The sequence below is a fragment of the Zophobas morio genome, unplaced genomic scaffold, assembly GCF_036711695.1.
Source record: "Zophobas morio isolate AGI-343-1 ecotype UQ-CSIRO unplaced genomic scaffold, CSIRO_AGI_Zmor_V1 ptg000026l, whole genome shotgun sequence".
NCBI classification, from domain to species: domain Eukaryota; kingdom Metazoa; phylum Arthropoda; class Insecta; order Coleoptera; family Tenebrionidae; genus Zophobas; species Zophobas morio.
The window spans coordinates 12,038,521-12,066,087 of NW_026972131.1; the positions used below are offsets into that span (position 1 = coordinate 12,038,521).

At 28.4% G+C, this 27,567-nt stretch overlaps 1 protein-coding gene across 1 annotated transcript in view; it reads left to right on the top strand.

Moving 5' to 3' along the window:
- Positions 1–27,567, top strand: part of LOC135136269 (guanylate cyclase 32E) — a 130,914-nt gene that overhangs the window by 35,950 nt on the left and 67,397 nt on the right. Inside the window, exons 2-4 of the mRNA XM_064065477.1 lie at positions 6,048–6,422; positions 25,884–26,006; positions 26,054–26,240. Of these exons, the coding sequence (XP_063921547.1) occupies positions 6,063–6,422; positions 25,884–26,006; positions 26,054–26,240 (670 nt within the window). The 5' untranslated portion in view covers positions 6,048–6,062. The remainder of the gene's footprint in view (positions 1–6,047; positions 6,423–25,883; positions 26,007–26,053; positions 26,241–27,567) is intronic.

A 27,567-nucleotide genomic window follows, 5' to 3' on the forward strand; every position in this document is an offset into this window, starting at 1 on the left:
TTAAAGTTAATTCGCGATTAACTTTTAACTGAGGTCCGTTGCCAGGCAACGCACATATTTTAACCAATCACGGGCTCATATTCCGAAAATCGAAAAATTAGAAAGTACAGAAATTGAAAAAATCGCAAAATCGAAGTTTCGAACGACTGAGAAATTGAAAATTAAAAAAAAGAGGGATCAAAAGCCGGAAAATTTTCAAATTCAAAAAATAGAAAAATTGAAATGTGGAAAAATCGAATAATTGAATAAAAAAAAATTAAAATCTGGAAATCGAAACATCAAAAAAACCTAAAATTGAAAAATGTAAACTTTGAAAAATCGAAGAACTGAAAAATAAAAAAAAACGGAAAATCGAAAAATTAAAAAATTGGTAAAACGAAAAATTGAAGAATGGAAAATTGAAAAATTCTAAAACCTTAAGACCCGATTTATAGAAAGCGATGTTAAAGTTAATTCGCGATTAACTTTTAACTGAGGTCCGTTGCCAGGCAACGCACATATTTTAACCAATCACGGGCTCATATTCCGAAAATCGAAACATTAGAAAGTACAGAAATTGAAAAAAATCGCAAAATCGAAGTTTCGAACGACTGAGAAATTGAAAATTAAAAAAAAGAGGGATCAAAAGCCGGAAAATTTTCAAATTCAAAAAATAGAAAAATTGAAATGTGGAAAAATCGAATAATTGAATAAAAAAAAATTAAAATCTGGAAATCGAAACATCAAAAAAACCTAAAATTGAAAAATGTAAACTTTGAAAAATCGAAGAACTGAAAAATAAAAAAACGGAAAATCGAAAAATTAAAAAATTGGTAAAACGAAAAATTGAAGAATCGAAAATTGAAAAATTCTAAAACCTTCAATGTTGAAAAATTGGTAAATCTAAAAACTGAAACATTGAAAAACGAAAAATGGAAAAATCTGGAAGTCAAGAAATCAAAACTTCAAAAATTCGAGAAATTGAAAAATGGCAAATTCAAAAAACAGCAAAATTGAAAAGTCGGAGAATCGAGATATCGTAAATAAAAAAATTGAAGAATCAAAAAATTGAAAAATCCTAAAATTTGCCAAAAATTGGAAAATCGAAACATCGAAAAATTGGAAAAGCGAAAAATCAAAAAATTGAAAGATCGAGCAAAAAAGCATCAAAAATCGAAAAATTAGAAAGTACAGAAATTGAAAAAAATCGCAAAATCGAAGTTTCGAACGACTCAGAAACTGAAAATTTAAAATAATAGAGGGATCAAAAGCCGGAAAATTTTCAAATTCAAAAAATAGAAAAATGGAAATGTGGAAGAATCGAATAATTGAATAAAAAAATTAAAATCTGGAAATCGAAACATCAAAAAAACCTAAAATTGAAAAATGTAAACTTTGAAAAATCGAAGAACTGAAAAATAAAAAAAAACGGAAAATCGAAAAATTAAAAAATTGGTAAAACGAAAAATTGAAGAATCGAAAATTGAAAAATTCTAAAACCTTAAATGTTGAAAAATTGGTAAATCTAAAAACTGAAACATTGAAAAACGAAAAATGGAAAAATATGGAAGTCAAGAAATCAAAACTTCAAAAATTCGAGAAATTGAAAAATGGGAAATTCAAAAAACAGCAAAATTGAAAAGTCGAAGAATCGAGATATCGTAAATCAAAAAATTGAAGAATCAAAAAATTGAAAAATCCTAAAATTTGCCAAAAATTGGAAAATCGAAACATCGAAAAATTGGAAAAGCGAAAAATCAAAAAATTGAAAGATCGAGCAAAAAAAGCATCAAAAATCGAAAAATTAGAAAGTACAGAAATTGAAAAAAATCGCAAAATCGAAGTTTCGAACAACTGAGAAACTGAAAATTTAAAATAATAGAGGGATCAAAAGCCGGAAAATTTTCAAATTCAAAAAATAGAAAAATCGAAATGTGGAAAAATCGAATAATTGAATAAAAAAAAAATTAAAATCTGGAAATCGAAACGTCAAAAAAACCTAAAATTGAAAAATGTAAACTTTGAAAAATCGAAGAACTGAAAAATAAAAAAAAACGAAAAATCGAAAAATTAAAAAATTGATACAACGAAAAATTGAAGAATCGAAAATTGAAAAATTCTAAAACCTTAAATGTTGAAAAATTGGTAAATCTAAAAACTGAAACATTGAAAAACGAAAAATTGAAAAATCTGGAAGTCAAGAAATCAAAACTTCAAAAATTCGAGAAATTGAAAAATGGGAAATTCAAAAAACAGCAAAATTGAAAAGTCGGAGAATCGAGATATCGTAAATCAAAAAATTGAAGAATCAAAAAATTGAAAAATCCTAAAATTTGCCAAAAATTGGAAAATCGAAACATCGAAAAATTGGAAAAGCGAAAAATCAAAAAATTGAAAGATCGAGCAAAAAAAGCATCAAAAATCGAAAAATTAGAAAGTACAGAAATTGAAAAAAATCGCAAAATCGAAGTTTCGAACGACTCAGAAACTGAAAATTTAAAATAATAGAGGGATCAAAAGCCGGAAAATTTTCAAATTCAAAAAATAGAAAAATGGAAATGTGGAAAAATCGAATAATTGAATTAAAAAAAATTAAAATCTGGAAATCGAAACATCAAAAAAACTTAAAATTGAAAAATGTAAACTTTGAAAAATCGAAGAACTGAAAAATAAAAAAAAAAGGAAAATTGAAAAATTAAAAAATTGATAAAACGAAAAATTGAAGAATCGAAAATTGAAAAATTCTAAAACCTTAAATGTTGAAAAATTGCTAAATCTAAAAACTGAAACATTGAAAAACGAAAAATGGAAAAATCTGGAAGTCAAGAAATCAAAACTTCAAAAATTCGAGAAATTGAAAAATGGGAAATTCAAAAAACAGCAAAATTGAAAAGTCGAAGAATCGAGATATCGTAAATCAAAAAATTGAAGAATCAAAAAATTGAAAAATCTTAAAATTTGCCAAAAATTGGAAAATCGAAACATCGAAAAATTGGAAAAGCGAAAAATCAAAAAATTGAAAGATCGAGCAAAAAAAGCATCAAAAATCGAAAAATTAGAAAGTACAGAAATTGAAAAAAATCGCAAAATCGAAGTTTCGAACGACTGAGAAACTGAAAATTTAAAATAATAGAGAGATCAAAAGCCGGAAAATTTTCAAATTCAAAAAATAGAAATCTCGAAATGTGGAAGAATCGAATAATTGAATAAAAAAATTAAAATCTGGAAATCGAAACATCAAAAAAACCTAAAATTGAAAAATGTAAACTTTGAAAAATCGAAGAACTGAAAAATAAAAAAAAACGGAAAATCGAAAAATTAAAAAATTGGTAAAACGAAAAATTGAAGAATCGAAAATTGAAAAATTCTAAAACCTTAAATGTTGAAAAATTGGTAAATCTAAAAACTGAAACATTGAAAAACGAAAAATGGAAAAATATGGAAGTCAAGAAATCAAAACTTCAAAAATTCGAGAAATTGAAAAATGGGAAATTCAAAAAACAGCAAAATTGAAAAGTCGAAGAATCGAGATATCGTAAATCAAAAAATTGAAGAATCAAAAAATTGAAAAATCCTAAAATTTGCCAAAAATTGGAAAATCGAAACATCGAAAAATTGGAAAAGCGAAAAATCAAAAAATTGAAAGATCGAGCAAAAAAAGCATCAAAAATCGAAAAATTAGAAAGTACAGAAATTGAAAAAAATCGCAAAATCGAAGTTTCGAACAACTGAGAAACTGAAAATTTAAAATAATAGAGGGATCAAAAGCCGGAAAATTTTCAAATTCAAAAAATAGAAAAATCGAAATGTGGAAAAATCGAATAATTGAATAAAAAAAAAATTAAAATCTGGAAATCGAAACGTCAAAAAAACCTAAAATTGAAAAATGTAAACTTTGAAAAATCGAAGAACTGAAAAATAAAAAAAAACGAAAAATCGAAAAATTAAAAAATTGATACAACGAAAAATTGAAGAATCGAAAATTGAAAAATTCTAAAACCTTAAATGTTGAAAAATTGGTAAATCTAAAAACTGAAACATTGAAAAACGAAAAATTGAAAAATCTGGAAGTCAAGAAATCAAAACTTCAAAAATTCGAGAAATTGAAAAATGGGAAATTCAAAAAACAGCAAAATTGAAAAGTCGGAGAATCGAGATATCGTAAATCAAAAAATTGAAGAATCAAAAAATTGAAAAATCCTAAAATTTGCCAAAAATTGGAAAATCGAAACATCGAAAAATTGGAAAAGCGAAAAATCAAAAAATTGAAAGATCGAGCAAAAAAAGCATCAAAAATCGAAAAATTAGAAAGTACAGAAATTGAAAAAAATCGCAAAATCGAAGTTTCGAACGACTCAGAAACTGAAAATTTAAAATAATAGAGAGATCAAAAGCCGGAAAATTTTCAAATTCAAAAAATAGAAAAATCGAAATGTGGAAAAATCGAATAATTGAATAAAAAAAAATTAAAATCTGGAAATCGAAACATCAAAAAAACCTAAAATTGAAAAATGTAAACTTTGAAAAATCGAAGAACTGAAAAATAAAAAAAAACGGAAAATCGAGAAATTAAAAAATTGGTAAAACGAAAAATTGAAGAATCGAAAATTGAAAAATTCTAAAACCTTAAATGTTGAAAAATTGGTAAATCTAAAAACTGAAACATTGAAAAACCAAAAATGGAAAAATCTGGAAGTAAAGAAATTAAAACTTCAAAACTTCGAGAAATTGAAAAATGGGAAATTCAAAAAACAGCAAAATTGAAAAGTTAAAAAATTGGAACCTTTAGAATCTCTAGAATTTCTATAATCTTTAGAGCTTTCAGATTTTCATTATTTTTAGTGGGTATTTATTTCCCTTTTGAAAGCTCTTTTCACTTAAATCTGAACGTTTTCGGGAAAATTTTAATCACTTTAATTTTTCATTTTTCAAGTTTTTGAGATTCTCCTTTAATTAAAAGACAATAAAATAAGTCACTCATTTTATTGGCTGTAAGACGAAAAGTTGATTTTATATTGACAAACAATAGTAAAATAGACTAAAAGGTAAAATTAGTCCCACCCACTAGCGTCTGCATTTTATTGGCTTATTTTTTTATTGGGAAATTAAACTGAATTCTATTTTGGCAAGTAGTCCAATCTAATTAAAAAAACTTCAAAGTGGCCCCGCCCACCCACCCGGTTTTCTTTCTTAGCAATCATTTTATTGGACAAAAAGGGGATTTTATAATGGTAAACATTGGAATCTAGGCGAAAAGGTAAAACTAACCACACCCACCACTGATTTTTAATCTCATTGATTTTTTGTGATTCCAGGAAAACTGAATTTTACTGGCGAACTAATTTTAAAAATATTCAAGACCCCGCCCACCCACACGAATTTCGTTTTGGTCACTCATTTTATTGGATGCAATTCCGTTTTGAACTTCATTGGCTTATTTATTTACTCTGACACGAAAATTAAACTTTATTTTGTCAAGTGGTCGAATTTACGCTTAAAAAAATAAATTCAGTCAGAGATTTGAAGAAACAAACATTTTCATTTTTGATGTATTTTAAAAAATCGTGAAACTAGTAAAACCTAAATACACGGGTGGATAAATTTGAAAATGTTTTAAAATACAATGTGTCTTATTTTAAATAACATAAAAAGGCAGTCTTAAGTTATACCGGAGTTTTTGGAAATATTATAACCATAATTCTTTTAAAAGGGAATCTAAATCTATATACTTAATATATTCGCAAACGCTTTTAAATTGATTCTTAAAAACTTGTCTTTAAGTAACGGCGGCGATAGTGAGCCGCCGCCGCCCACCCCCAATGCATCTACATAAAAATGAGCTTAAATGCAAAGCTGCTCCAGGGCTATCTTTATGTAACGGGGTCACCGCCAGAGTGCAACAACTCTACCCAACCAGCTGGCAGTTAATGTCACATAGAGTAGCACTTACGCACCCAGCGGGGGCAGATTCTCGCCCCCTACCACCCCATCTCCCTCCTTCACCCATTTCCTCCAACTTCCAGGTGCCCGAAACCACCCAACTTATTTATTCGAATTTTATTTTCCAGGGCTTCCGGAAAGAAATGCTCGAGTTGTTTGTCATAATAGCCATGACACTATCTGAAAGCAGCACCGAAACTTTTACAATAGGTTATTTAACGGGCTCGCAGCGGCGCCCCGGCGACCTGGAGTACCCCAGGCCCGGGCTCACCATATCCGGGGCCATCTCCTTGGCCGTCGACGAGGTGAACCACGGCGAGCTGGGGGACCGCGGCCACAGCCTGGATTTCATCGTCGCCGAGACCTACGGCGAGGAGGTGATCAGCGTGCAGAAGACGGCGGATCTGTGGACGAAGAATGTGTCGGCGTACGTGGGACCCCAGGAGACGTGCGAGCACGAGGCCTTCATGGCGGCGGCGTTCAACTTGCCCATGATTTCTTACGTAAGTTGGCTGGGAGTGTGAATGGGGTTGGGGTTCGATGATGATTTTGCGTTGCTAGGAGGGAGATCAATTAGGGAGGTATGTCGTACATTTTCCGGGAGGAGCTATTATGTCACTGCTGTGTACCGGAGTTGCGTAATTAAATTGATACCCACCTCAACATCTGCCAGCTGTCACCGGCTGATTAATATAAAATGATGCATTGGGATTAGGTCCTCAATCAAAGGGTTAATTGTTGGGGAATTAGGGTGGATAATTATATTAATTTTGGATTAGGTTTCTTCCACTCCATTGTTTGGAAAAGGTTTAGTATGTCGCTGATTTAACCACACTGATTGATGTCAAAAAAATACGATTTTTGTTTTCTAATTATCTCTATAAAGTTCCAGTGGCGTAAATTTAAAATCGAAAACTTGAGAAATTGACAAATTAAAAAAACGAAAAATCGAAATACGAAAAGTCGAAAAATTGAAGGATCGGGCCATAAAAGCATCAAAAAATCGAAAAATTGAAAAATACAGAAACTGAAAAATTCCCAAAATTGAAATGTTGGAAAATCGGGAGATCGAAAAGCCGACAGTTTTAAAAATCGGTAAACCGAGATGTCCAGAAATAGGAAAATAGAAAAATTAAATTAAAAAAATTTAAAATCATGAAATCGAAAGATTAAAAATTCGCAAAACTGAAGAATGTAAAAAAAATCGAAAAATTTAAATAACGAAACATTGAAGAATTGAAAAATGGAGAAATTGAAAAATCGAAACATCGAAAAATTGAAAAACTGAAACATGGCGATATTGAAACATGAAAAGATCGAGAAGTCGAAAAATTGAAAAATCCCAAAAGTGAAAAATCCAAAAATTAAGAAAAAACCTTAAAAATTGAAAAATTCAAACATCTAAAAATGAATGAATTGAAAAAATGAAAAATCGAAAAGTCAGAAAATTGGTTAAACGAGAAATCAAAAAATTGAAGAATCAAAAATTTTCCAAACTGAAACATAGGAAAACTGATAAAAGAATAAATCGAAAAACTGAAATCCTGAGAAATCGAAGAAAAGTTAAAAAATCTGCAACTTTAAAAATTCAAAAAATTGAGAAATCAAAAACCTCAAAAATTGAAAACTTAAATAATCTAAAAAGTCAACTGAAAAAATTAAAAATCGATAAAAAAATGGGAAATCGAGAAAAAATCGGAAAATCAAAAAATCAAAAAATTGAAGAAAAATTGAAAATTCCCAAAAGTGAATAATCTAAAAAAGAAAAAAACCTAAAAAATTGAAAAATTAAAAAACCTAAAAATGGAAGAATTGAAAAAATTAAAAACCGAAAAATCGAGAAATTGAAAAACCAAAAAATTGAAGAATCAAACAATTCCCAAACTGAAACATGGAAAAACTGATAAGACGATAAATCGAAAAACTGAAAAATTGAAGAAAAGTTGGAAGTTTGAAAATTTAAAAATTCGAAAACTCGAGAAATCGAAAAATTCCAGAAAATCGATTAAACGAGAAATCAAAAAATTGAAGAATCAAAAAATTCTTAAAATTCAAACATAGAAAAACTGATAAAAGGATAAATCGAAAAACTCAAAAACTGAGAAATCGAAGAAAAGTTAAAAAACCTAAAAAATTGACAAATTAAATAATCTAAAAAGTTAACTGAAAAAATTAAAAATCGACAAAAAAATGGGAAATCGAGAAAAAGTCGAAAAATCAAAATATCAAAAATTCGAGAATTTAAGAAAACGGAAATTCAAACACGTGAAAAATCAAAAAGTCGAAGAATCAAGAAAAATTCGGAAAATCAAAAATTTAGAAACGCCAAAATGGGAAAACTTGAAAAATGGAAAAATTTACGAATTGAAACATTGAAAAATCCTAAAACTGGAAAATTGGAAAGTGGAAAATAAAAAAATCAGGAAGTCGAAAATTGTGAAATTATAAAAAAAAAGAAAACTTGAAGAAACTGAAAACTCGAAACATTGAAAAATTGGAAAAACAAAAAATCTAAAAATCGAGGAAAAATTGAAAATTCCCAAAAGTGAAAAATCGAAAAATTAAGACAAAAAAACCTAAAAAATTGAAAAATTAAAAAACCTAAAAATGGAAGAATTGAGAAAATGAAAAACCGAAAAATCGAAAAATTGAAAAACCAAAAAATTGAATCAAAAAATTCCCAAACTGAAACATGGAAAAACTGGTAAGACGATAAATCGAAAAACTGAAAAATCAAAGAAAAGTTGGAAATTTGAAAATTTAAAAAATCGAAAAAATTTAAAAAAAATTAAAAAGTTTCAAAAAGTGAATGGAACAAATTACAAATGGATAAAAAATCGGGAAATGGTGAAGAAGTCGAGAAATCGAAACATCGAAAATTCGAGTAATCCAAAAAAAAGGAGAAATCAAAAGCGTGAAAAATCGAAAAGTCGAAGAATCAAGAATTCGAAAAATCAAAAATTTAGAAACGCCAAAAATTGAAAACTTGAAAAATCGAAAAATTAAAAAATGAAAAATTGAAGAATAGCAACATTGAAAAATCATAACCTGAAATATCGGAAAATTGTGAAGCCGAAAATGAAAAATACGGGAAATCGAAAATTTGAAAAATCAAAAAATTGAATTGAAAAATTTGAAAAGCGAAAAATTCAGAAGTTGAAAAATCGCAACATTGAAAATTCGGGAGATCGAGAAATTAGAGATTCAAAAAAACGAAAAAATCGAAAAATAGAAGAATCGAGAAATCGAAAAGTTGAGAAATCGAAAAGTTGAGAAATCGAAAAATTGAATTAAAAAAAAGTTAATATTTAAAAAACGAAAAACTGAAAAACTAAAAAACGAGAAATCGAGAATTGATGAACTGAAATAACGGAAAATTAAAAAATTGAAATTTTCCAAAAACAAAAAATCGAAGTCAAAAAATCGGAGAATCGAGAAATCGAGAAATTGAAAAACTGAAACATTGAGAAATTAAAACATGGAAAGATCAAGAAATCGAAATGCCGAAAAGTCGAAAATTTGAAAAATAGAGAAATCGAAATAGCCCAAATTCGATAAATCCAAACATGAGACAATTGAACAATTGAAAAGATCTAAAAATTCAAAACACAAAAACTTTGATGAACCGAAATATTGAAAAATCGAGAAATCGAAAACTCAGAAAATCGATAAGCGGAAAAATTGAAAAATTGAAGATTTAAAAAATCGAAAAATTGAAAACACGAAAACCTGAAAAACTCAAAAACCGAAACATCTAAAAATTGAAATATTGGAAAATCGAGGAATGGAATTAAAAAATCGAAAAGTCGATGAGTCGAGAAATCGGAAAATAGGCAAACCGATTAATCGAGAAATCGAGAAATCGAAAAATCGAATATTAAAAACGCAAAAAATTGAAAAATTTTAAAAATCGAAAAATTGAAGAATTGGAAAATTAAAAATCGACTGAAAGTTGAGAAATCGAAACCTCAAGAATTTGAGAAAAGGAGAAACTGAAAAATCCCAAAACTGAAACATCGAAAAATGATAAATCAAAAAGTGGAAAAATCGAAAAATTGAAAACTCGAAACATTGAAAAATTGGAAAAACAAAAAATCTAAAATCCGAAAAATCAGAAAATCAAAAAATCGAAAAATCGAAGAAAAACTGAAAAATCCCAAAAGTGAAAAATCGAAAAATTAAGAAAAAAAAAACTGAAAAATTGAAAAATTGAAGAATCAAAAAATTCCCAAACTGAAACATAGAAAAACTGATAAGACGATAAATCGAAAAACTGAAAAATCGAAGAAAGTTGGAAGTTTGAAAATTTAAAAATTCGAAAAATTGAAAAAAAAATTAAAAAGTTTCAAAAAGTGAGTTGAACAAATTAAAAATTGATAAAAAATCGGGAAATCGCGAAGAAGTTGAGAAATCGAAACATGGAAAATTCGATAAATCGAAAATTCTAAAAATCAAAAAATTGATTTGTTTGAAAAACTTGAAAATCGAAAATTTGAGAAGTCGAGAAATCGTTGCATTAAAAATTTGAGACATCGAGAAACGGGATTCAAAAAAACGAAAAAATCGAAAAATAGAAGAATCGAGAAATCGAAAAGTTGAGAAATCGAAAAATTGAATTAAAAAAAAGTTAATATTTAAAAAACGAAAAACTGAAAAACTAAAAAACGAGAAATCGAGAATTGATGAACTGAAATAACGGAAAATTAAAAAATTGAAATTTTCCAAAAACAAAAAATCGAAGTCAAAAAATCGGAGAATCGAGAAATCGAGAAATTGAAAAACTGAAACATTGAGAAATTAAAACATGGAAAGATCAAGAAATCGAAATGCCGAAAAGTCGAAAATTTGAAAAATAGAGAAATCGAAATAGCCCAAATTCGATAAATCCAAACATGAGACAATTGAACAATTGAAAAGATCTAAAAATTCAAAACACAAAAACTTTGATGAACCGAAATATTGAAAAATCGAGAAATCGAAAACTCAGAAAATCGAAAAGTGGAAAAATTCAAAAATTGAAGATTTAAAAAATCGAAAAATTGAAAACACAAAAACCTGAAAAACTCACAAACCGAAAAATGGAAAAATTGAAATATGGGAAAATCGAGGAATGGAATTAAAAAATCGAAAAGTCGATGAGTCGAGAAATCGGAAAATAGATAAATCGATTAATCGAGAAATCGAGAAATCTAAACCTCAAAAATTCGAGAAAAGGAGAAACTGAAAAAATTTCAAAACTAAAACATCGAAAAATTGATAAATCAAAAAGTGAAAAATCGAAAAATCGAAAATTTTTAAAATCAAAAAATTGAAAAAACAACCTGAAAAACTGGAAAATTGGATATTCTAAAAAGTGAATTGAAAAAATAAGAAACCAAAAAATCAGGACATCGAGAAGAATCGGAACATCAAAAATTCGAGAAAACGGGAAAAGGGAAATCGAAATCGAAAAGTTGAAGACCAATAATTCGAATCGAATCTAAAATTTAGAAAATCCAAAAATTGAAGAAATGAAAAATTGAAGAATCGAAACACTCAAAAATGCTTAAACTGATTATATAGGAAAATTAAGAAACCTAAAAATTAAAAAATCCAGAAATCTAAAATTTGAAAAATCCGGAAATTAAGTTGAAGAACTTAAAAATCGAGAAACTGAGAAGTCGGAATCTCGCTACGTCGAGAAATGGGAAATTCAAAAAGCTGAAAAATCGAAAATTTATTGAATTAAAAAAAATTAAAATTGGGAAATCATAACATGAAAAACTGAAAAACGGGAAAAAAAAATCTTGATTAATCAATATCAAATTAATGAATCGAAATATTGAAAAATTCCAAAATTGTAATATTGAAAAATTGATAGGTTGGTAAATTGGAAAATCGAAAAATTGAAGAAAAATTTAAAAAGTCGAAATATTGAAGGATCCAGAAATCGAAAAGTTGAAAAATCGCAAAATCGAAAATTTCAAAAATCCAAAAATTGAAACAACAAAACCCCGAAAAATTAAAAAATTGAAATATCGGAAAATTGAAAAATTGAAAAATTAATAAATTGAGAAACTGAAATTTTGAAAAATCGATAAATTCAACTGAAAAGTCGTGAATTCAAAGAATCGAGAAATCGAGAAGTCTATAAATCAATTAATCGAAAAAGCAAGAAATCAAAAAATCGCAAATTTAGAAACAGCAAAATTCGAAAGATTGAAATATTGAAAAATTCAAAAATCCAAAAATTGAAGAATCGAAAAATTGAAAAATTGAAAATTGAGAAAAATTGAAAAATAAGAAAATGGAGGAACCGCAAAATTGGAAAATCGCGAAATCGAAATTTTGCAAGAGAAAATTTAGAAACGCCAAAAATTGATGTACTGAAATATTTAAAAAACTGAAAAAGCAAAAATCTGAAAAATCGTAACAAATCGAAAATTGAAAAATCGAGAAATCAAAAAATTGAGAATTCCAATAATTATTATACAATTTCCAAAAATCTCAATGCGTATGATAAAAATTCAAAAGGGATTCATAAACCACAACTATATTACTTTTTAACATTTAAATAACATTTATTTGACAAAACTGTAAGATGGCATCATCAATTCCATGCTTCCCATAACCTTGCAAGTTTGCAATGTTTTGCAATTTCAAAATGAAATTATTTATTATATAAAATGTGATAAAAATGGACAGAGACAGCGGACAGACAGAAACGGAAACGCGGGACCTAGTAGATATAAAAGTAAAAACGACGGACAGTTTTTGTAAAAATTTTAATAAAATAAGTTACAAGAAAACGTGGTCAAATTAGTAGAATGCGCTGTAGCCCCATCTTGTTGAAAACCAATCTATCAAGACATGCATATTGAAAGTAAAGGATCACTGTGTATTTCTGGTAGTTTTTTATTTTAACAGGCCGGAAACGCTGCTGCGAAACGTCAAGAAAACGTGACCCTTGACTTCCATCCCTAGCTTACTTCCTGAAGCAGGACATCCAACTTCCTCGAAGATATCCATAAACCGAATAAGTCAGAACACGCAAACCTGACATATTGCCCCGAAATGTGAGGCAGGGCTCATTTTTGCGGCCCCATCCGCCGCCCCCGCCTTATCCTCTCGTTTCGCGCAATTAAACGTATCCTTAGCGCCTCGGCCGCTTTTCTTTCACGTCAGGTTTCCTTCCTCGGCCCCGTTTCGTGGAGTTAAAAGTGAACTTCGGACATCGCTAAGTTCAATGCTCGCACTAATCACGGCCGGCACGAGCATTGCGTGTTTGTTTTCCCTTATCGGTCCTCAGCCCTTTTCCTTCGGTGTCCTCCGCTAAATAGACGTCAGTTGTTTCGGCGAAAGAACAAGCAAGACGTAAGAAAACAATCAGGAAGGCCACGACGACACTCGAACCCCGACGTGACGGACTTCCAAATGAGGCAGCAAACCAACAGTCGTGGAAATATTTCGGGGAATCGCTATCTCATTCACGGCAATTACACCGGACGGAGAGTCCTTTACACCACGTGACCGATGTCGCAATTACCTAATCCAACTATTGTAAATTCCATTAAAGTTACGGGGAGAGAGAGCAAACAATTCGATTAGAGGGCAGAGGTGGCGGTGGAGTGGCGGCGAAGAGACGGCGAAGAGGCGGAGAAAAGTGCTTTTCGCACGGAAGTGACAAACGTGTCGCTGGCAGCACTTGGAGGTGGTGAAGTGAACAGATGCGGAGGGGTCGGTAAATATTTGCAGTCCAGGTGGCGCTGAAACTTAAAAAAGTTTCATTTTGTGTTGGTGATGGAATGGTGAAAGCCGATTTTGACTATTTCGGTTTAAAATTGCTGATATTGCTCGTCACACTCGCTCCGCGAGCTGTATTAATGCAGTATACGATTTTTAATTTTTTGTACACGATTGTTAAAACTTCGCAATTTTTCTGTAATTACGTATCTCAAGGGCATTATTTTAAATTTTGACACAATTAAGTCAACTTTTGTAACCTGTAAGTTAAAATTTTCTTTTAATTATCTTTAAATTTCAAAATTAGAATCCAAAAATCTTCAAAATTTCCTCTAATTAAGCAGAAATTTTAAGTCAAAAAGGCCAACTTCTTAACTAATTAGACGTAATTTAAATCATCTGAAAATAAAAACTCGAAATTCAGGAGTACTAAATTTGGATTAATCAACAAATTTCCCGTCAACTACTTAGAATTTTAAATTATTGAGACGAAATTTCAAAATATTTCATTAAACTTTTTCTTATGATTTTTTTTTCTAAGTTAAACTTTTCTAAAAATAAAATTAAAATTTCGGGAGAATGGGTCGAAATTTTCTCCTAATTAACTCAAATTCTGAAGCAGCCAATTCAAATTTGTTTTTAATTATCCCTAATTTTCAAACCTGTAATTAAAAATTTTCGAAAAAACAAGTCCAAATTTCCGTTTAATTAAGTAAAATTTTCCCGTGAAAGAGCTTAAGTATTCAACTAATTAGATATAATTTAGAGATAAGAAATCTAATTTAACAAATCAATATTATTGGGTATTTAATGATGTTAGTATAATAAATCCTAATTTTAAACAAAAAATACAAATTTGGGAGTACTAATTTGGCAAAACGTATTTTTCGAAATAATTAATGAAACATTTGCTAGAGATAAGTTAAACTTTTTATAAATTACATTAAAATTTTGAAGACAATAGGTCGAAATTTTGAAATAAAAACTTGAAATTTTTAATCTATTAAACAGAAATCTGGAATTTCAGTCAGAATAATGAAATTCTAAACCAGTTTACGAAATTACGATATACGATTTTGAAATTTCGAGGTTAAAACTTAAATTTCGAAATAATTAATTAAACATTTTCTAAATAACTGTTAAACTTTCATTTAAATTAAATTAAGATTTCGAGAAAAAGGGTCAAAATATTAAGAAAAAGACTTGAATTTATAATCCAATACACGAAAATTTAGAGATAAATGAATAAAGATTTTGTCATAATTAATTAAATTCTGAAATCAGTACGTTGAAATTTATTTTAATTAACTTTAAATTTCAAAATAATAAGAGCTTCAAATTAAGTAGAATTATTTAAATATATATAATCTAGAGATCGGAAATCTGTTTTAATAGACCGAACCTTTAAGGTACTTAATGATAAATCCGAATTGCTAGCAAAAAATGCAAATTTAGGATTACTAATTTGGCTTAATTAAATTATAATTTCTAGGGAATTAATCAAAATTTCAAGTCAAAAACAAGGGAATTTTAGATTTAGACGAGTGTGACGAAATCACGATAGGAGATTTTGAAATTTCGAGGTTAAAACTGAAATTTCGAAATAATTAATTAAAAATTTTCTAAATAACAGTTAAACTTTCGCATTAATAAAATTAAATTAAGATTTAGACAAAAATAGACAAAATGTTAAGAGAAATACTTTAAATTTTAATACTTACAATAAACGGAAATTTGGAGATAAATGAGTAGAGATATTGTCATAATTAATTAAATTCTAAAATCAGTACGTCGAAATTTAATTAACTCTAAATTTCAAAATAATAAGAGCTCCAAGTTAATTAGAACTAATTATATATAATCTAAAGATAGGAAATCTGATTTAATAAACCGAAATTTTAGGGTACTTAATAATAAATCCGAATTTCAAACGAAAAATCCAAATTTAGGATTACTAATTTGACTTAATTAAATTATAATTTCTAGTAGATTAATCAAAATCTCAAGTCAAAACAACGGAATTTTAAACTAGTGGGACGAAATCACTATTGGAGATTTTGAAATTTCGAGGTTAAAACTGCCATAGTTAATTAAATTCTAAAATCAATACGTTGAAATTTACTTTAATTTACTCTAAATTTCTAAATAATAAGAGCTTCAAGTTAATTAAAACTAATTATATCTAATTTAGAATCAAGAAATTAAGTAAACCTAATTTTCAGGGTACTTAATAAGAAATCCGAATTTCAAACAAAAAAATCAAAATTTAGAATTATTAATTTGGCTTAATTAACTTACAATTTCAAGGCAATTAATTAGAATTTCAAGTAAAAACACTGAAATTTTGAACCAGTATATCGAAATTACGATATCAAATGTTGAAATTTCGAGATAATTAATTAAATTTTTTTCAAGATAGATTAAGCTTTTGTATAATTAAATTAAGATTTCGAGATAATGCCTGGACATTTTAAGAGAAAAATTTTCAATTTTAATCTACTTAATGGACATTTGGAGACAAATTAATACAGATTTTGTCATAGTTAATTAAATTGTAAAATCAGTACGTTGAAATTTACTTTAATTAACTCTAAATTTCGAAATTATAGAAGTTTCAAGTTAATTAGAACTAATTATATCTAATTTATAGTTAAGAAATTCGATTTAATAAACCGAACTTTTAGGGTACTTGATAATAAATCCGAATTTCAAACAAAAAATTCAAATTTAGGATTACTAATTTGGCATAATTAACTTACAATTTCTAGATAATTAATTAGAATGTCGAGTAAAAATACTGAAATTTTAAACCACTGTGTCGAAATTACGATATCAGATGTTGAAATTTTGAGATAATTAAAACTTTTTTAAAGATAAGTTAAACTTTTGTATAATTAAATTGAGATTTCGAGATAATTTCTCGAAATTTTAAGAGAAAAATTTTCAATTTTAATCTACTTAATGGAAATATAGCGACAAATTAATACAGATTTTGTCATAATTAATTAAATTCCCGAAATCAGTACGTTGAAATTTACTTTAATTTACTCTAAATTTCTAAATAATAAGAGCTTCAAGTTAATTGCAACTAATTATATCTAATTTAGAATAACGAAATTAAATAAACCTAAATTTCAGGGTACTTAATACGAAATCCAAATTTCAAACAAAAAATCAAAATTTAGAATTATTAATTTGGCTTAATTAACTTACAGTTTCTAAACAATGAATTAGAATTTTAAGTAAAAACACTGAAATTTTAAACCAGTGTGTCGAAATTACGATATCAAATGTTGAAATTTCGAGATAATTAATTACATTTTTTTTAAGATAAGTTAAACTTTTGTATAATTAAATTAAGATTTCGAGATAATAGCTCGAAATTTTAAGAGAAAAACTTTCAATTTTAATCTGCTTAATGGAAAAATATAGAGACAAATTAATTCAAAAGAAATTCAATTTAATAAACCGAACTTTTAGGGTACTTGATAATAAATCCGAATTTCAAACAAAAAATTCAAATTTAGGATTACTAATTTGGCATAATTAACTTAGATAATTAATTAGAATTTCAAGTAAAAATACTGAAATTTTAAACCAGTGTGTTGAAATTACGATATCAGATGTTGGAATTTTGGGATAATTAATTAAAAAAAATTTAAAGATAAGTTAAAATTTTGTATAATTAATTTAAGATTTCGAGAAAATGGCTCCAAATTTTAAGAGAAAAACTTTCAATTTAATCTATTAAATGGAAATTTGGAGAAAAATGAGTAGATATTTTGTCATAATTAATTAAATTTTAAAATCAGTACGTTGAAATTGACTTTAATTAACTCTGAATTTCGAAATTACAAGAGCTTTAATTTAATTAGAACTAATTATATCCAATTTAGAATTAAGAAATCTGATTTAGTAAACCGAAACTTTAGGGTACTTAATAATAAATCCGAATTTCAAACAAAAAATTAAAATTTAGGATCACTATTTTGGCTTAATTAACTTACAATTTCTGGGCAACTAATTAAAATTTCAAGTCAAAACAATGAAATTTTAAACCAGTGTGACGAAATTACAATATCAGATGTTAAAATTTCGAGGTTAGAACATAAATTCCGAGATAATTAATTAAAAATTTTCTAAAGATATGTTAAAGTTTTGTATAAATTAAATTAAGATTTTGAGATAATGGGCCAAAATTTTAGGAGAAAAACTTTCAATTTGAATCTATTAAATAGAAATTTGGAAATAAATGAGCAGAAATTTTGCCCGTACTAATTAAATTCTAAAATAAATACGTTGAAATTTACCATAATTTTCTCTAAATTTCGAAATAATAAGAGCTTCAAAGCAATTATTAATTTAACTTATTTAACTTTCAATTTCTAAGCAACTAATCAGAATTTCAAGTTAATACAACAAAATTTTAAACCAGTGTAGTGAAATTATCATGTCAGATGTTGAAATTTCAAAGTCAAAACAAAAATGTCGAAATAATAAGAGATTTAAGTTAATTACATCAACTAATTATATCTAATTTAGAGATAGAAAATCGAAAAAATCGAAACTTTAGGATGGTTAATAATGTTACTGCAATAAATTTGAACTTCAAACAAAAAATCCAACTACTAAGTATTACTAATTTGGATTAATTAACTTAACATTTCGAGACAAATAATTACAATTTCAATTTTAACACGATAATATTTGGAACTAGAGGAGAAATTTCGGTATCAGCTGTTGAAATTTCTAGTTCAAAATTTAGATTTTTTTCTTATAATTTAACTTAAGTTAATACAAATTTGGGAATAATTGAGTTGATATTTTGTCATAATAATTAATTAAATTTGAAATTAACACATTAAACCTTATTTTAATTAACTTTAAACTTTGAAATAATAAGAGAATCAATTAATTAGTTGATATTTTGAACAATCTATTCAAAATTCGGAATAAATTAAGCAGAAATTACAAGACAATAAAGTCCATATTTCAAATTAATTATGTATTGTAAATACGATCTTTGATACTTTTGCCACAAAAATTCCAACAGATCTATTAAATAACAGAAGTAACAATGGAATGGCAAGGAAAGGGTTAAGGTTTCACCAAGAAACCACAAACTTATTTCTAGCATCACTTCCTTGCAAAAAAATATTTGTCAGTGTTGGCCAGTATACTCCAGGTGTTTAAAATATCGCTATTTCTCCGTAATTATGATAGTTAAAAGGCATCAAATAAAAACTTTTACTTGTCTCAAGGGAATTTTTTTAAATACACGTAATACTGTAACAATTAAATGCACGCAAGTTGTGACTTAATATGTATTATGTAAAACACAGGCATCTAAGACACACCTTTCCTGGCATTTCCCAAATAAAAATTGTTCAGCTTCACCGCCTCCCTTTTGAAAAATCCGCACTCCCACCTTGCATTAATTTCGTACCCAGGAATACAATATTGTAGCAGTACATTTCGTTGAACTACCGACCGTGAATTTCTGGATAATATGACACCCAAGAGCACGACCGACATCAAGCGGTTGAATGTCTCCTTCTCCTATTTCGTGAATCATCATTCCTGACACCTAACGTAACATAAAGCACGTAGTCGAGATTTTCCAGAAAAATTATCCCATTATAGACAAATAAATTCCCAACTCCCAGAAAAATCAGCCACCAATTACGCTTGTCGTCGTTGTTCATTCAAAACTTAAAATGATTAATCACCGCATTATACCGAGGCGGTCGAATTTTGTCTTTATCTTTTAGTGTTCAATGGAACGACAAAAAATATAATGGGGACGTCTTTGGCGAGAAGATTGGTTTAAATCAATGTCTGCTTCAATGAATATACATTTTGCTAAAATGGTCTCTTTTAAGCAAAATGTAATCACGATGTGCCTCCATTAGCGATTTATTTCGGCGAGAGTGGAGCGAAAATTGACAAAATCTGAGAGATATGGACGTGATCACATGAGCTGGAATTTAGTTAGCCAGGTGAAAGATAACTAGTTGTGGAAATACTCATAGGTGCATAATGATTGTCAAATATTCCCTTAATCAGCATTCTCCTCTCGCATTTACATAACTCCGCCATTATTTAACATCGCTATAAATTCCGGCGCCATATTCCAAAATGGTTGCGGTTTTACAACAGGCTAAATTAACCGATCATAATTTATTCGCACCCCTCGACTGTCCATTGTTATCTACAAAGTCCACGACAATAGAGAGCTAAAGGTGACCATCATCACACTCTGTATGTTGATAAGGGTCACTTAACAGCCCATATTTCATTATATAGAGCCCGAACGTGCCAAATCACCACTTTCGAGATTAATTAGCCGCAATAATTTCACAAAAAGCCGGTGTGTTTTGTGCGGGAATCGCACTAGCGAAAATGTGATGAATCTGTTTATTTGACTCAAAGCCAGACGAAATTGGCCAATAAAATTGTTTCAGCGAGGCGATTCAGCCAAACAGTTCATTTCCATTTACTACAAAGAGCGATTTTAGGCTAAAAATGAGGAGTATAGGAAAAATTTCGCCTTTGAAAAATTTGGCTAAAAATCCACAAAAAATTCTGGGGTAGCGAGTTTATGTTCAGCGAGCAACGTTTTCGAAATTTTCGGGATTAAAGTCAAAATTTTTAAAAACTTCAATATTTCAAAGAAACGGGATCGGGAGTAATTTCTACAGCTTAAGTTTCGAAAATGGTCAGAAATGGGTCAAAAGTTGAACAAAGAAGAAAGCGCAATTTATACTTAGATTACTCTAATTGCGAAATTTGAATTAATTATATTGAAATTTAGAGTTTTTTTCTTAAAACTTCGATCTATTATCTAGTAATTGAAACTCAATTTATAGGACATTTTAAGGTACCGTTAAAAGATTTTGATTCAATTATTTTCTCTCAGAATTTTTAAACACCGATTTACTATTTCGAGATTTAATAATCTCTTAATTTATTAATTACTTATTAGCTTATTAACCCAAATCTTCAGTTTATTATTTTGGAGATCCATGATTTTGTTTCGAATTAAGGCTAATTAATTTGAAATATGGACTTATTGTCTGGTAATTTCTACTTAAATTATTCCGAATTTTGAGTAAATTGTTCAAAATTTCAACTACTTATTAATTAATTGAAACTCTTATTATTTATAAATTTGAAATTGGTTAACGCAGCGTTTGATCTACTAATTTCAGAATTTAATTAATTATTATGACAAAATATCAACTCAATTAATTATTCCCAAATTTTCATTCAATAGATTAAAATTTCAAGTCTTTCTGTTAAAATTTCGAAATCTTAATTTAATATTTACGAAAGTCCAACTTATCTTTAACAAAATTTATGCTTTGACCTCGAAATTTCAACATCTGTTATCGTAATTTCGCCACATTAGGATAAAATTTAAAATTCTGATTAGTTTCCTACAAATTGTAAGTTAATTAAGCCAAATTGGTAATCCTAAATTTTGATTTTTTTGTTTGAAATTCGGATTTATTATTAAGTACTCATTTCTCTCCAAATTTCCATTTAATCGTTAAAATTGAAAGTTTTTCTCTTAAAATCTCGAGCCATTATCTCGAAATCTTAATTTAATTATACAAAAGCTTAATTTATCTTTAAAAAAAATTGTAATTAATTATCTCGAAATTTCAACATCTGATATCGTTATTTCGACACACTGGTTTAAAATTTCAGCGTTTTTACTTAAAATTCTAATTCATTGTTTAGAAATTGTAAGTTAATTAAGCCAAATTAATAATTTTAAATTTTGATTTTTTGTTTGAAAGTTAGGTTAATTTATTTAGATTGGTTGATTCTAAATTAGATATAATTAGTTTTAATTAACTTGAAGCTCCTATAATTTCGAAATTTAGAGTAAATTAAAGTAAATTTCAGCGTACTGATTTTACAATTTAATTAATTATGACAAAATCTCCATTCATTTATCTCCAAATTTTCATTTAACACAGTAAAGCTCAAAGTTTTTCTCTTAAAATTTCGAGCCATTATCTCGAAATCTTAATTTAATTTAATTTATAAGAAAGTTTAACTGTCATTTAGAAAATTTTTAATTAATCGTCTAGAAATTTAAGCTTTATCCTCGAAATTTCAAAATCTCATATCGTGATTTCGTCACACTGGCTTAAAATCCCATTGTTTTGACTTGAAATTTTGATTAATTTCATAGAAAATATAATTTAATTAAGCCAAATTAGTAATCCTAAATTTGGGTTTTTTGTTCGAAATTCGGATTTATTATTAAGTACCCTAAAGTTTCGCTTTATTAAATCAGATTTACTATCTTTAGATTATATATAATTAGTTCTAATTAACTCGAAGCTCTTATTATTTTGAAATTTAGAGTTATTTAAAATAAATTTCAAGGTATTGATTTTAGAATTTAATTAATTATGACAAAATATCTACTCATTTTTCTCCAAATTTCCATTTAATACATTAAATTGAAAGTTTTTCTCTTAAAATTTAATAATTATATATATAATAATTTTTTTTTTAATTAATTATCCCAAAATTCCAACATCTGATATCGTAATTTCGACACACTGGTTTAAAATTTCAGTGTTTTTACTTCAAATTCTAATTAATTATCTTCTAAGTTAATTACGCCAAATTAGTAATCCTAAATTTGAATTTTTTGTTTGAAATTCGGATTTATTATCAAGTACCCTAAAAGTTCGGTTTATTAAATTGGATTTCTTAACTATAAATTAGATATAATTAGTTCTAATTAACTTGAAACTTCTATAATTTCGAAATTTAGAGTCAATTAAAGTAAATTTCAACGTACTGATTTTACAATTTACTTAACTTTGACAAAAACTAGATTAATTTGTCTCCATATTTCTATTAAGTAGATTAATATTTAAAAATTTTTTCTTAAAATTTCGAGCTATTATCTCGAAATCTTAATTTAATTATACAAAAGTTTAACTGTACTTAAAAAAAATGTAATTAATTATTTCGAAATTTCAAGATCTTATATCGTAATTTCGACACACTTGGTTTAAAATTTCAATGTTTTTTACTTAAAATTCGAATTCATTGTTTAGAAATTGTAAGTTAATTAAGCCAAATTAATCATTCCAAATTTTGATTTTTTGTTTGAAATTCGGATTTATTATTAAGTACCCGGAAAGTTCGGTTTATTTCATTAGACTTCTTGACTCTAAATTAGATATAATTAGTTGTAATTAACTTGAAGCTCCTAAAATTTCGAAATTTAGAGTAAATTAAAGTAAATTAAATTCCAAAAATTTCGTAATTTCAACAACTAATTCTGGAAAAACGGTTAAAATTATCAAAGAAACAAGGCCGGAAGTGATTTCTACATCTCGAAATCTATAAGAAAGTGTAATTACTTAAGTTTCGAAATGGTCAAAAATGGGTCGAAATTTGAAAAAGAAATTATTGGAAAAATTTCACCTTTGAAAAAGTTGGCTAAAAATCCACAAAAATTTCTAACGTATATAGATTTCGACCTGCTGCTTCCAAAAATATAGCATGTTTATGTTCATTTTCGAAATGTTCTAGATTAAAGTCAAAATTTTTAAAAATTCCAAAAATTTCGTAATTTCAACAACTAATTCTGGATAAACGGCTAAAATTATAAAAGAAACAAGGTCGAAAGCGGCTTCTACAGCTCGAAATCTATAAGAAAGTGTATTTACTTAAGTTTCGAAATGGTCAAAAATGGGTCGAAATTTGAAAAAGAAATTATTGGAAAACTTTCACCTTTGAAAAAGTTGGCTAAAAATCCACAAAAAATTCTAACGTATATAGATTTCGACCTGCCGATTCCAAAAATATAGCATGTTCATGTTCATTTTCGAAATGTTCTAGATTAAAGTCAAAATTTTTAAAAATTCCAAAAATTTCGTAAATTTAACAACTAATTCTGGAAAAACGGTTAAAATTATGAAAGAAACAAGGCCGGAAGTGACTTCTACATCTCGAAATCTATAAGAAAGTGTATTTAGTTAAGTTTCGAAATGGTCAAAAATGGGTCGAAATTTGAAAAAGAAATTATTGGAAAACTTTCACCTTTGAAAAAGTTGGCTAAAAATCCACAAAAAATTCTAACGTATATAGATTTCGACCTGCCGATTCCAAAAATATAGCATGTTCATGTTCATTTTCGAAATGTTCTAGATTAAAGTCAAAATTTTTAAAAATTCCAAAAATTTCGTAAATTTAACAACTAATTCTGGAAAAACGGTTAAAATTATGAAAGAAACAAGGCCGGAAGTGACTTCTACATCTCGAAATCTATAAGAAAGTGTATTTAGTTAAGTTTCGAAATGGTCAAAAATGGGTCGAAATTTGAAAAAGAATTTATTGGAAAAATTTCACCTTTGAAAAAGTTGGCTAAAAATCCACAAAAAATTCTAACGTATATAGATTTCGACCTGCCGATTCCAAAAATATAGCATGTTCATGTTCATTTTCGAAATGTTCTAGATTAAAGTCAAAATTTTTAAAAATTCCAAAAATTTCGTAAATTTAACAACTAATTCTGGAAAAACGGTTAAAATTATGAAAGAAACAAGGCCGGAAGTGACTTCTACATCTCGAAATCTATAAGAAAGTGTATTTAGTTAAGTTTCGAAATGGTCAAAAATGGGTCGAAATTTGAAAAAGAATTTATTGGAAAAATTTCACCTTTGAAAAAGTTGGCAAAAAATCCACAAAAAATTCTAACGTACATAGATTTCGACCTGCTGATTCCAAAAACAGCATTTTTATGTTCATTTTCGAAATGTTCTAGATTAAAGTCAAAATTTTGAAAAATTCCAAAAATTTCGTAATTTCAACAACTAATTCTGGAAAAACGGTTAAAATTATCAAAGAAACAAGGCCGGAAGTGACTTCTACATCTCGAAATCTATAAGAAATTGTATTTACTTAAGTTTCGAAATGGTCAAAAATGGGTCGAAATTTGAAAAAGAATTTATTGGAAAAATTTCACCTTTGAAAAAGTTGGCTAAAAATCCACAAAAAATTCTAAGGTACATAGATCTCGACATCCTGATTCCCAAAATATAGTCTGTTTATGTACATGGAGCAACAGTTTCGAAATGTTCGGGATTAAATTCAAAATTTTTAAAAATTCTAAAAATTTCAATATTTTACCGACCGACTCTAGATAAACGGTTGTAGTTATCAATGAGAGAGTGCCGGAAATGACTTCTGCAACTCGAAATCTCCAAGAAAATGTATTTAGTTAAGTTTCGAAAATCGTCAAAAATGGATCGAAATATGAAGAAAGAGCGAGTATTGAAAAAAATTTACCTTTTAAAAAGTTATCTCAAAATTCACAAAAAAATGTGGGTTATATAGATTTCGACCTGCTGATTCGAAAAATATAGCATGTTTATGTTCATTTTCGAAATGTTCTAGATTAAAGTCAAAATTTTTAAAAATTCCAAAAATTTCGTAATTTCAACAACTAATTCTGGAAAAACGGTTAAAATTATCAAAGAAACAAGGTCGAAAGCGGCTTCTACAGCTCGAAATCTATAAGAAAGTGTATTTACTTAAGTTTCGAAATGGTCAAAAATGGGGCGAAATTTAAAAAAGAATTTATTGGAAAAATTTCACTTTAGAAAAAGTTGGCTAAAAATCCACAAAAAATTCTAACGTATATAGATTTCGACCTGCTGATTCCAAAAATAGAGCATGTTTATGTTCATTTTCGAAATGTTCTAGATTAAAGTCAAAATTTTTAAAAATTCCAAAAATGTTGTTATTTCAACCACCGATTCTGGAAAAACGGTTGGAGTTATCGAAGAAACGAGACCCAAAGTGACTTTTGCGGCTCGAAATCTACGAGAAAATGTATTCAGTTAAGTTTCGAAAATGTCAAAAATTGGCGAAAATTTTAAGAAGGAAAAATTTCACTTTTAAAAAAGTTGTCTAAAAATTTTGAAAAAAATCAGGGACGTAGATCTCGACATGCTGATTTCAAAAATATATTTTTTAATATATTAAATGTGACCCTTTCAATTTATGACAAAATAGACAAAAAAGGCAGTCGTGATCAAAAATAGACAAGTAGGGCTCAAATTAAAGGATTTTCTCAGTTACACATTTAAATCTATACAACTTTCATGCATTTGAAGCCGCTCTTTTTTTATTATCATCAAGTGAGAAGTCGACGTGTCACATTTCGTTCGACGTACGTTAACCACCCACAATTGTTGCAGTTCTGTACCCACTACGCCACTTCCGACAAATCGAAGTTCCCAACTTTCGCCCGAACGCGCCCCCCCGATACCCAGATTTCCAAATCAGTGGCTTCGGTCCTAGTCGCTTTCAACTGGACCCACGTAAGTGACTTTTTCGCCCAAATTTTCTCCCATTGTTGTGTTTATAGGTGGTCCTCCTGTACTTAAAGTCTCCGGATTTCGAGTTCGGCAACATCGCTGCTATTATTTTAGAAACCCTAGCCGGGGCCGGAATCACCGTCATCACAGCGAAATACTGGGACACCCCATACCACCACGGCTACGGCGAAAACCCCTTTTATAAACTGGTCGAGCAAACCTACAGGGACACGAGGAGTGAGTTTCTTGTTTCAGCGCGGTTGTTCAATTTTATGATTATACCGTTTAGAACGGGGAAGGATTTTTATTCCGTCGACAGTAATATGATTATGATAAGCCATTCATAGGCGCATAACGAGGAGTGAGGAAACATCCAAATGTCGGAAATTACGCGTATTTTTCCGGAGTTATGCGAAGCATGTGAGTGGAAAATTAGGCAATTTTTTCTTTGTTTGCATGGGGACGGGTTCAAAGCGATTTTTGCTTTGATCTTAGCAATCGTAGGAACAATGCATTATTTGTTTTTAATAAAGCCGAAATCGAAACTGAATCAAGAAAAATATTTTTAACTTAGAAAGAGTGACATTGTGGTTATAATTTTTTCAAGTTTTTGACTTCGTGTCTTCCAGGAATCATATCGTGGTTCACCGCAGTTACCTCAAATTGGATTTTACGTTTTATCGTTGCAGTGAAATAGATTTCGCCCGAATCGATTGCTTCGCACTACATAAAGCCCACATTTGTTCCTTTCGGGCCGAAAAACGATTAACAGATTAGTTTATTCAAATGTTGTTGCCCATCCAATTTACGAGTTTGTTTTCTGGACGTCTTTGAATCGCTCACTTAGATAATTAGATACGTGAAAAGTCCCTCGACCGAAATATAAATAAATCATTTTCTCAAATAAGACGTATTCGACGAATTGTGAAAATTATTCTGTATTCTCGCATCGCACTCGATTTGAAATTGGATTACATCGGTGTCAACTTAATGACGTTTTCATTCATCCAAACTGAAAAGTAATAACCGAAGTGTAATATTTCCTGATTCTCGTGACGCTGGGGCCATTATGCTCTCTCCAATATCTCAGCATACAGCTTCTTTTGCTTTCTTGGGATCGATTGCTGGGTGTAGCACGAGGGGTTTAATAATTTTTGAAGATTTATTTCGAAATAAAAAGTTTACTTGAGGTGTTTTGAGCCGAACAATACTCGAACGCTTCACGACTTCAAAGTTGAGGGTGATTTATAGCGTGCATAATGCGGTTAATAAATAAAAACTTTGTACATGTTTCCTAATTTTCGGGGATACACGATTTATAATGGCATTATCTTGCCAAAAGTTATTTATTAACCTTAAACATAAAGAAACTAAAATTAACGAATCATTATGAATATCACGGTTATTAGAAATACAATTAAATATACCGCACTTTAAATTAATTGGAGATCTATCTAGAGCATTAGTTCTAGCAGAGTTAAAATAAAAAGAAATATGTTGACGACTATTTATTTAGCCGAGGTACAAGAAAATTAATTTTACCCAAGAGCACAGAAAGTCAGTT